Source organism: Ovis aries, chromosome 1, assembly GCF_016772045.2.
Source record: "Ovis aries strain OAR_USU_Benz2616 breed Rambouillet chromosome 1, ARS-UI_Ramb_v3.0, whole genome shotgun sequence".
Lineage (NCBI taxonomy): Eukaryota > Metazoa > Chordata > Mammalia > Artiodactyla > Bovidae > Ovis > Ovis aries.
Genome location: NC_056054.1, coordinates 88,780,178 through 88,790,905, shown reverse-complemented (window position 1 = coordinate 88,790,905; position 10,728 = coordinate 88,780,178). Strand labels below are relative to the sequence as shown.

At 47.6% G+C, this 10,728-nt stretch overlaps 1 protein-coding gene across 5 annotated transcripts; it reads left to right on the top strand.

Annotated features, from left to right (window-relative positions):
• Window positions 1-228: 228 nt before the first annotated feature.
• On the top strand, window positions 229-10,001 carry OVGP1 (oviductal glycoprotein 1). 5 transcript variants are annotated; one of them, XM_027973012.3, is made up of 12 exons: window positions 229-271; window positions 791-820; window positions 1,208-1,412; window positions 2,337-2,393; window positions 3,214-3,379; window positions 3,656-3,756; window positions 3,962-4,121; window positions 4,748-4,828; window positions 5,299-5,406; window positions 5,505-5,690; window positions 7,339-7,455; window positions 9,837-10,001. In XM_027973012.3, the coding sequence occupies exons 1-12, from the start codon at window positions 247-249 to the stop codon at window positions 9,882-9,884; spliced, it is 1,284 nt and encodes a 427-aa protein (XP_027828813.2). In that variant the 5' UTR covers window positions 229-246; the 3' UTR covers window positions 9,885-10,001. The 5 variants fall into 5 exon arrangements, with proteins under 5 accessions (XP_027828813.2, XP_027828824.2, XP_027828810.2 ...); XM_027973023.3 differs by lacking the exon at window positions 9,837-10,001 and adding an exon at window positions 8,423-8,984 and having other exon boundaries at window positions 791-1,017; XM_027973009.3 differs by lacking the exon at window positions 9,837-10,001 and adding an exon at window positions 8,423-8,983.
• The last annotated feature ends 727 nt before the right edge of the window (window positions 10,002-10,728 follow it).

Below are 10,728 nucleotides of genomic sequence, written 5' to 3'. Positions count from 1 at the left end.
TAGGGCTGGGCGTGGACACCTCTCTGCCAGTGTCAGAGGGAGTTGTTGCTTTGTTGGATCTCAGAGCTATGGCTCCGCTGGGTGGGAGGACAGAAGATGCTGGGGTCACTGTGACTCTGGGGCGGCCATGCATTAATCACTGTCCCTGGTTTTGTGTGTGTGTGGCTGGGTTGTCCCATAGTTGTACCTGGGGTATCTCATATAAAGGGGCTCCAGCCGTAGGCCTGCAGCTGTCAGACCACAGAGATGGGGAAGCTGCTACTGTGGGTTGGTGAGTGTGGTGGGTCCCAGCTACCAAATGTCTCTTAGTTCAGGAGGTGCTGGGCTTCATCAGCTTGTTGTCTCTGTGGTACCCAAGGAGCATCCTGGGCCTCAGGGGCCTGGATTAGAGGGAGGTGGACAGGACACAGTGAAAGGAGAAGTGATCAGAGCAGTGGTTCTCACCGGCTGCACATTAAGTATTTTTATGCCTGGCCTCCACTTCAGACCCACTGATCAGAATGTCTGTGGGAGGAGCCAGAAAATCACTATGCTTACATTATCTTCCAAGGTTGAGAACCACTGGCCTGAACCTTGCTGGGACTTCTCAGTGCCATGGTTGTCCCAAAGCCTGTGTGTCTACATGAGAGTATATTGGAGTGGGAAGGAGCTTAGATAGATCTGGCTTCACGCACTCTGTGTAGAGAAGAGGAAGGAGGGAAGGGTGTGTGTGTCTGCATTTGTGGGAGCTGGAGGGTGAGCTGGGGTGTGTGTGTGAATCTGCGTGTGTTTCTTCCTTTGTCTCCTGCAGGGCTGCTCCTCATGCTGAAACACCATGATGGTGAGGAAACTGGTCCTCTCCAGAGCCGGGGAGAGTGTCCACTGAGAACTGCTCCAGATCCAGTGTCTCCTGTGCCCACCTTGGCTCTGCGTCGGGGATCATTGACCCAGTGTGGCTCAACAGCGGATTCTGTCACTGTTGGGTCTTCTCTGCCAGGATCCAGACTCTCGGATCCATTCTGACCAGGGTTTCATGAGGTGTTCTTTCCCTGGGGGACCCCAGCAGTGGGGGATGGACCTGCCCTCCTTTTAGCTCTGGAGTGTGTGTGTGTGTGTGAGGGAGCAGTTACAGTAGCCTAGCCTCTCGGGCAGTGTCAACACCACTCTGTGGATGCTGAGCTCCATCCTCACTTGGTTTCTATCAATAATGCCTGCTGTCCCCTGCCAGGTGCTGCCCACAAGCTGGTGTGTTATTTCACCAACTGGGCATTCAGTCGGCCCGGCTCTGCCTCGATCCTGCCCCGGGATCTGGACCCCTTTCTCTGCACCCACCTGGTATTTGCCTTTGCCTCGATGAACAACAATCAGATTGTTCCTAAGGATCCTCTGGATGAGAAAATCCTCTACCCAGAGTTCAACAAGCTCAAGGAGAGGTGTGTTCACTGTGTGTGGGGGGCTGTATTTTACAGGTAAAGAGGAGTAAGTCTTTTCTTCTGTTAGTCGTCACCTGTCCTCTGATCCTTGGGTCCCTCCTCCTGTCAAGGGCTCTCTATAGTGTCCCTGCTCTGGGAGTTCCCCGTTGATCAGCACTTTGAGCTTGTCCTTGCCTCCCTGCCCTTGTGGCTGCTGTGCCCCTGCCTAGAATATGCTCCTCTCTCTTCTCTGTCTTACACCCCAACTCACCCTTCAAGCTCAGTGCTCAGGATTCTATTTTCAAATGCTTCGGAGAGAGCTGCGTATCACAAAAGCTTCACAAATGCTAGTGTTTCATTGCCCTTTGTCACCTGCAAATGAACCCCAAGGGAAGGGCTGGTGTCTATGGTCTTTGTACACCGGTGGCGGGGTCAGCGCCCAGAAGAGAGCTGGTGCTCAGTATTCTCTCCCAGGCCTCCTGGGCTGTCCTCTGCAGGGAGTGGTCTGTCGCTGTGTGCATGGTTGTAGAAGGGCAGAGAAAATCCATGTCACTAGAGCACAGCCTCCAGAGAGGAGAGCAGGGAGCTTGTCCTTCTGTTCATTGCTGTGTTTCAAGCACCTAAAGCAGTCAGAGGCACGTATTAATTGCTCAGTAAATGTTTGTTGACCAAAAAAGTGAGTGAAGAGAAAATTTAGGCTGCCTTTTCTTTTTCTGGGAATGTCATGGGAGTGGGGAGTTTGGGGGGCGTAGAGAGCCTGGGGTCCTGGGTGTGATGGTCTATATGTGGACTGGTTGCTGTCTCTTTTATCCTTCTTCTCCATCTTGGGCTCCACTCCTTTCTCCCTTAGGTTACTCCACCCACTGCCTCCTTTTCCTCCCCCTCCTCCCATCTCCACTACTTCCCACTGTTCTCCCAGCTCACCAACTCTGTCCTTTATCACAGGAACAGAGGGCTGAAAACACTGCTGTCTGTCTGGGGGTGGAACTTCGGCACCTCGAGGTGAGTCTGTGCTATTAGGTCTTCTCTCTGGGATGAGGTTGAGGTGATGGGTCAGGGGAGCAGGCCAGCTTTACACTCACTATCTCATGATTGCTAGGGGAAAGGATTAAAGTGGCTGTTTGCATTCCAAATTTGTAGGAAAAAAGCACGAATGAGAGCTTTGGTAGCTTACTGTATTTCACCCAGGTGTTCCTGAGAGATAATCAGCTAGGGATGATGATCAGGTAATGGAACCAAGCCTGCCAAGGTCTGAATCTGGTTAATCATTGCATGCAGTACTAGCCCCAAATTACTTAAAGTTCAGCTTTGCTATTCTAAAGGTTTTCCAATAGTGTCTTCACTATGGAAGAGAAAATACTAGGAAAAATGGAGAACAGTCAAACTGCTAATAAACAGAATAGCAAAAACTCTAGAACCCCTGGTCAGAGCCTGGCCCTCTTATGCCATGTTATGGGGCCCATTAGCTCAGAGATCTTTCTGGAAATGCTGGCCCTTTTCTCATGTTCCCTCCCCTTATCTGTTTGGACAAAGAGTCAGTGCCTGGCCAGGAGTGATCATTTCAAAGGCAGAGCTGTTCTGAGTCACTGTCTCTACCGCAGACTGAGTGTTGCTTCCATCTGGCAGGGGAAGGTATGGTTTGCAAATCCTTCCTGGAGCCTGAAGTCCAGGGCTGGGAAGGGACTTAAGAAGGTTTGAAAGTTTCAAAGCTCTGCCTTCCTTGCCACAGTCACATATGAACCAAAGAGCCTTGCAGGGGAGTGGTGGGGGGAGCACAGTTATGCAGAAAGCTCTCCTGGCCTCACCCCTGGCCCCCCTGCAGGTACACCAAGATGCTGTCCACGTTTTCCAACCGGGAAAGGTTTGTCAATTCAGTGAATGCCCTCCTGAGGACACATGGCTTCGATGGTCTGGACCTCTTCTTCTTGTACCCTGGACTCAGAGGCAGCCCCGAGCATGACCGCTGGACCTTTCTCTCCTTACTTGAAGTAAGGCCAGCTTTGTTGTTGTTCAGTGACTAAGTCGTGTGCGACTCTTTTGCCACCCCATGGAGTTGCTGGCTTCCCTGGCACTGGCCCTCTGCTCAGCGACTTACCACACTGGCTCACGTCCCCCTTTCTTGGGAACCTGTGGGCAGGGCCTGTGTCTGACTCTCCTGGCTCCAGGAGTTTTGTTATTGTGGAAGATTGTTTCCCGGATGACTCCTGCTTTCCCTGACTCCACTCTGCTTTGTCCATTTCTCTCATCTGCCTCTCTCTTCCCAGGAGCTCCTGCAGGCCTTCAAGAATGAGGCCCAGCGCACCATGCGCCCAAGGCTGCTGCTGTCTGATGCCATCTCTGGGGACCCCCATGTCATCCAGAAAGCGTATGATGCACGCCTTCTGGGCAGATGAGTGGGTGCTCCTTTGGTGTTTGGCGGGGGGCACTGGAGGGAAGAAGGCATCTTGGGTTCAGAACCCAGAGGTGTCCAGCACTGTCCCGGAGCTTTGACTTCCTGCCCTGCTGTGAGAGCACCTGTGGGAGGTGGGTTAAGCATGAATGTAGGTGGGGACAAGGATTATTCCTTATAGCCCGGACTTCCTGAGGAGATCAGAGGGGAGTGATGGAGCACCAGGCCATACCACAGCATCCCTTTGGGTAGATATCAGCATCATCCCTGGCTGGGCCTCAAGGAGTGAGTCCAAGGGCCTGACCTCTATTCTGCTGGAGTCCCCTGTGGATGTGCACCGGGTAACAGAGGGGATGGGTGAATTACCAACTACTGCCTCTGAAACAAAAATAGGAATGCCCAGTTAGGGCCCGTTTTCAGAGCAGAGGTCTTCATGCCAAAGTCACAAAACCAGATGGAGGGAGCTCATATCTCTAGGACATGCCAGTTCTGGACTAATTCTAACAAAGTTCAAGAATCAAGTGTTTCCTGATGTTAAAAGGGAGGCAGATGCAACATACAAGAGAGGATGCCATTCCTGTGTGTGATGACCCTTAGGGAGAGTGGGTTCAGCGTGTCAGGAGAGGTGAGAGATCCAGTGAGCTGAGTTGGCTAGTGTTGGTCTCATAGCCAGGCAGGATTGAGGACTCCACCTTCACCCAGCTGGGTCACCTGAGACAAATTAAGTAACTGCGTGAGTTTCAATTTTTTCATTTTAAAATGGAGACAATTATGGTAATTAGGATATTAACTAGATTAAAATGAAATTAGATAATCCATGCTAACCTCTACACTGTGCCTCGGTAAGGCTCAATTACACTTCGCCATCTGGAAAGCTTTCTGGAAGAGATGGGTTTCACTGGCTCCTTGAACAGTAGAAAGATGGATGCACTTTTGTGCTGTCTGATTACGCATGTCATTTATGCAGACCTCTGCTGCACTTGTGGAAAGGCAATGGCACCCCACTCCAGTACTCTTGCCTGGAAAATCCCACGGATGGAGGAGCCTGGTAGGCTGCAGTCCATAGGGTTGCTGAGGGTCAGACACGACTGAGCAACTTCACTTTCACTTTTCACTTTGATGCATTGGAGAAGGAGATGGCAACCCACTCCAGTGTTCTTGCCTGGAGAATCCCAGGGATGGGGGAGTCTGGTGGGTTGCCGTCTATGGGGTCGCACAGAGTCGGACACGACTAAAGTGACTTAGCAGCAGCTTAGCAGCTGCTGCACTTGTTTCCTGGTCTGACCCCTTGGATACTCTCAGGAAGGCATAGGTCCTGACACACCACTGTCCCTCACCAGCTGTGTGTTCCAGGGCAGCCTCTCACATGCGGAGCATGGCTCAGGCAGCTCCCAATACCCATCTCAGTACACAGAGATGGCAGGGGTGTTGGGTGGCTGATGTTCAGCTAGTTAGCTAGTTGGTGCTGTGAAAGTCTAGCTACCATGATCTTCATACCTCCTTTTCCTGCCCTTATAGATTCCTGGATTTCATCAGCGTCTTGTCTTACGACTTACATGGAAGCTGGAAAAGGTCACAGGACACAATAGCCATCTGTTCTCTCTGCCTGGAGACCCCAAATCTTCGGTAAGAAAAGGAAAGCTGTCAGGCAGCCCAGACATGCACCCCTGAGCCAGGCCAGTGGCTCTTGGTGACAAGGAGGTATTGGTTCTCCCTCCCTACAGGCATATGCCATGAGCTACTGGCGACAGCTTGGGGTCCCCCCCGAGAAGCTCCTCATGGGGCTCCCCACCTATGGATGTACTTTTCACCTCCTCAGAGCCTCTCAGAATGAGCTGGGGGCAGAAGATGTGGGACCAGCATCTCCAGGGAAGTACACCAAGCAAGCTGGCTTCTTGGCTTATTATGAGGTGACGGGAATGGGAACCTGTGTCTGTGAGTTAGGGCTCCCCGACCCGAGCCCAGGGCCAAAGCAGGGACAAGGGACCAAGGCAAGACTGAGGGCTAGAGATAGGACACAGAGGTGGTTTTCTGTGGTAAGGGACATCCAGTCTCTGGGATATTCTCTTTTCTTTTGGGGAAGTTATTTGAGCCCTTTGTAGGAGGTGAGGGACTGGGTGAACTCTGAATGGAGGGGGACAGATACCTCCTTAGAAGATTCTTAAATAATATTTAAGTCAATCCTGAATTACTGTATGGCCTAAATGAACATAATTAATATTTGAAAGATATATATATTTTTTCAAAAGTTCAAATATTTTCAAAAGTAAGAGAATAGTATAGCATCCTCTCATTCCCTGAAAGAGCCATGGGCCCAGGGCAGATATTTCACCCCTTAGAAGATTCTTAAATGGCAGTTAAGTCAATCCTCACTTACTATATGTCCTAAATAAACATAATTAATATTTACCATATGTATATAATCAGACATGTGCAAAAATAAAAGAACAGTATAACGTCCTCTCACTCCCTGATGCCCAAATGCCCTTCACTCAGCTTCAGTCATTAACCGCTCATGGTGAGTCTTTTTTTTTTTTCTCTGCTCCTGACTCCTTCCTTCTCACTAGTCAATTATTTTGAGACAATTCTAAGACATCCCGCATCACAGATTCTTTCTCCTCTACCTCGATTCCATGCCCGAATCCCCATCTCAACAAAGCTTGCTGTTGAGTAGGGGGAAGAGACATGGATCCAGGGGAATGTGGAACACAAGAGAAGACAGTAAGAGGCACCAAGTTCATGACTGTAGGGTGTGGGGTTGGTGGATTTTGAGCAGAACTATGAAGCACAGTAGAATCCTGATGGGTGGGAAGGACCTCCTAGGCAAAGGACAGCAGGCACCAGAGGGAGAGTTGCATCTTTGACTGAGGTGGTAATGGAGATGCTGGTGTCTCTCCAGTCTCTGCACTGTGCCTGCTCCTGGAGAAGTTTCCCTGCTAATCCAATGAAGCATGATTATGAGTGATGACATAGTCAAGGGGCGTAATGTTAAAGAGGTTTTGATAACAACTTTAATGAACAAACAAACAAAAATAATAACTTCCATATTAGCTTCTGCAGCCCAAATGGAATATTTCTATATCTTTGCAGCAAACTGTCTCCAGCACAGTGTTGGGTACCCAGTCTACAGTCAGTGGTTTTTTGATATAATCACCTAGTTCTCCCTGCCTTCAGGTCTTTACATTTATTATAGATTCAAAAGTTAGTTTGATAAATACCTGGATGGATCAGTTTATGTTGGTTTAATGAGCAAAGGAGATACTTGCTTATGAAAAGTCTTTGAGAAAGGTACAGGTTTGGTCTAGACTCAGGTTTCTTATGTAGTAGTTTGGTACTGACATTATTTACAAACTCTAGTTTGATTTCCTAAAGGCTGCCACCCACTCCTTGGTTCTCTACCTGTTTATCCATCATGGATATTAGAGAAAGGAATAAGCAATAGTAAGAATTTATCCAAAATAGAGAGGAAGTCTTTACCCCTAGGCGTGAACAGTTTGTCTGTGGTGCTTCTCTTCATGGAACGCCACGCAGCTGATCACTGTTCTGACGCTCCTGCAGATTTGTTCCTTCATTGAGGGAATGAATAAACGCTGGATTGATGATCAGCATGTCCCATATGCCTTCAAGGGGAAAGAGTGGGTTGGCTATGATGATGCCATCAGCTTTAGTTACAAGGTGAGAACTTGGTCCTTTATTGCTCCAACATAGTTTCCCTCTGGCTTCTGTGAGGCCCTTGTGTGTACAGTGTGTGTGTGTGTCTGTGTGTGCCCTCATGTGCACATGTGTGTATGTGCCTATAAAACTGCCAGAGGGATGGGATGGGGAAGGAGGTGGGAGGGGGATTCAGGATGGGGAACACACGTACGCCCATGGCAGATTCATGTCAATGTATGGCAAAACCAATACAATACTGTAAAGTAAAAATAAATAAAACTGAAAAAAAAAAAAAAAACCTGACAGGTTAACTTGTTAGCCTAAAAGTAGGGGGAAAAAGTCAGCATCTTCACAATTTCCAACTTAGCAATAATTCCTCCTTATTTTACATTTGGGGAAATTAAACCCCAGAAAGAAGCCAATTGATTTGGGCAAGTCATGTAGTTATTTGCATGTGACAATCTTTTCCATCAGTCTTACAAGAGAACTCTGGTAAGGTAATAAGAAAATCTGGATTCAGTGCTAAACAACTTCCATTTAGTTATATCTGAGGGTTTAATATCATGGATAAAATGCTTCATTTTCTTTTATGTGTAAAAGTTATGATATTGTCCATTCTATTCCTCTTTTATAGCATCACTATGTCATAAGATATGTTGAAATGATTTTTTTTTAAAATAAAGCAATATCTCCAATTTAATATGATGATAATGGTGATTAGCAGGCTGGGGAACCAGACAATATTTAATATTTATGAACATGTACTATGCGCAAAATATTGCTCCAAATATCTTACATGTATGAATTTAGAAATCTCTTAAAAATTATGGCAAAATATACATAACATAAAATTCACTATTTTATTCATTTTTTAGTCACCATTCAGTAGCATTAAGTACATTCACATTGCTGTGCAACCATCATATCTACCTCCAGAACTTTCTCCTCTTTCCAAACTGAAATGACTCCCCACTCCTTCCTCACACAGCTCCTGGTAATCACCACTCGACCTTCCATCTGTATGAATTTGACTACTCTAAGAGCCTCAATGAGTGGAATCATAGTATTTGTTCTTTTGTAATTGGCTTATTTCACTTAGCATTGTATCTTCCACTTCAACCTATGTTGTAATATGTGCATATAGGAACTCTGGATCCTAAAAATGTTGGAAATGTTATCCATTTTTGTTTTTTACATAAAAGGCAATTAAAACCCACAAGGCTTATGTAGCTTTTTTTTTTTTTTTTCAAGATCCCATAGCTAATAAGCAATAGAGGCTAGAGTCAAATACAGGCTACATGGCTAAGCATCCTACCATATTGCCTTCTGAGAGTCCATCTGATTTTGCCATTGTACTCAGTCTGGAGGGTGGCTAGTACAGCAGGTTGACTGACCATTGCTTTTTCAGGCATTTTTCATAAAGAGAGAGCATTTTGGGGGGGGGGAGCATGGTGTGGACATTGGACCTGGATGATGTCACAGGCACTTTCTGTGGCACTGGCCCTTTCCCCCTTGTCTACACGTTGAATTATCTTCTGGTGAAGGACAGTGAGTAGCTATGGCCTGGAAGCTGGGTTGGCAGTTGCAAAACCACTGGGTGGGTCCCTTCTGTAAGATTTAAAGGCTTTGTTGGTGCAAAATGACAATGAAAGAAGAAAATAAGCTTTGATGGCCAGGCCAGTCTGCTTTCTAATCTTGGTTTTGATGCTTGCTCCATTTGACCTCTCTGAGCTTTGTTTTCCCATCTACAAAACGGGAATAATCCTTATACACATGACATTATTATACACACTGGCAGTTAGGAGATGGAACCTGGCATGATAAATCTGCAACATCCTTGGAGATGGTCCATAATGAGATGGTCCAAATGAGATGGTCCTCATTTTGTGAGGAGACCAGGACTCAGAAAGATAATACAGCTAGTCAGGGGTGGAAATGAAACTCCAACTTAATTCTTTACAACATGCTTTCTAGGGCAACCTCCTTGCACTCAGCCTTTTTCCTCATGCCTCCCAAGTAGGGGACACAAAAGGATTCTTCCTGAGGATTCCACAAGTTAGGAAATAGGCCTCAGGGTCAATGTCTTGTGCAAAGTGTGACAGCCAAAGTGAGGGGCTCAGCATAGAGAACTGGCAGACTTCTGCTCGGGGTCACGCAACTGGAAATGTAGCAAACCCACCGAGTGTCCATGGGTGCCTGGGATCTTGTTGATACGTTTAAGTGGGGAAGCTGGGCTTCTGAGTGCGGAGACTTTATCTGTGTTGACAAGTGGGTGCATTCAGAAATCCTCTGCTTCTGGTTTGGGAGCTGGTACTTCATCCCTGGAGCAGCTCTAGTTCTGCCAGTGACAGGATGGGAAGGAAGAGGTAGGAGTCTCACCCTCTTCTGTTGATTTCTTCTAGAGTTCAGCTCAACTCCTTCACCAAAACTTTGGTTTTCAACTGCTGTGAATTCTTCAAGAATTGGCCCTGAAATGCCAACTACGACCAGGGATTTGACCACTGGTTTGGGCATTTTGCCGCTAGGAGGAGAGGCTATGGCCACTGAGACTCATAGAAAGTCTGCAACTATGACCACAGCCCCCAGAGGTGAGACTGCAACCCCTACAAGGACCCCTCTATCATCTGGAAGGCGCACTGCTGCTCCAGAAGGGAAGACTGAGAGCCCTGGAGAGAAGCCCCTGACCTCTGTGGGCCATCTGGCGGTGAGCCCTGGAGGGATAGCTGTGGGTCCAGTGCACCTTCAGATTGGACAGAAGGTCACACCCCCAGGAAGGAAGGCTGGAGTCCCTGAGAAGGTGACCACCCCCTCCGGAAAGATGACAGTCACCCCTGATGGGAGGGCTGAGACTCTGGAGAGGAGACTTTGACCTCTGAGGTGGACCCTGAGGCCTGGTGGGTTACTTTGGTCTTCAGACAGAAGCTAAAAAGTGGGTGCTGCTCTCTGGCTCTGTCATCTCACCTCTTTGGACAACTCCTCTTGCTTTTGACAATCCTTTTGTTCCCACTGATGGACTCATTCTTGGGATGACTTGATAACCCTTCTAATGAGTCCTCTCTGTAAAGAAACTTGGAAAACTCTGCTGTGAATAAAAGATACCAAAGTCTGTTGTGGGCAAAATTTGGGGGAAACCCTTATCTCTTCATCTAGGTCCCCTGATAGAGGCTGCCTGTGTCCAGACATTCATACATCATTCTTGGGGCAAACAGGTCCCAGGTCATAGTGAGGTCATCTCTTCTCTCTCAAATAAACTAAAAACATAAGAAGCCGTCTGAATTCTCTGAAGCTCTTTTC

Excerpts from the sequence above, each read along its gene's own strand:
- OVGP1 (XM_027973009.3), top strand. The coding sequence starts at position 247 with ATGGGGAAGCTGCTACTGTGGGTTG. Across the intron at positions 821-1,207 it reads CATGCTGAAACACCATGATG|GTGCTGCCCACAAGCTGGTG; the intron begins GTGAGGAAACTG and ends GTCCCCTGCCAG. Across the intron at positions 5,691-7,338 it reads GCTTCTTGGCTTATTATGAG|ATTTGTTCCTTCATTGAGGG; the intron begins GTGACGGGAATG and ends ACGCTCCTGCAG.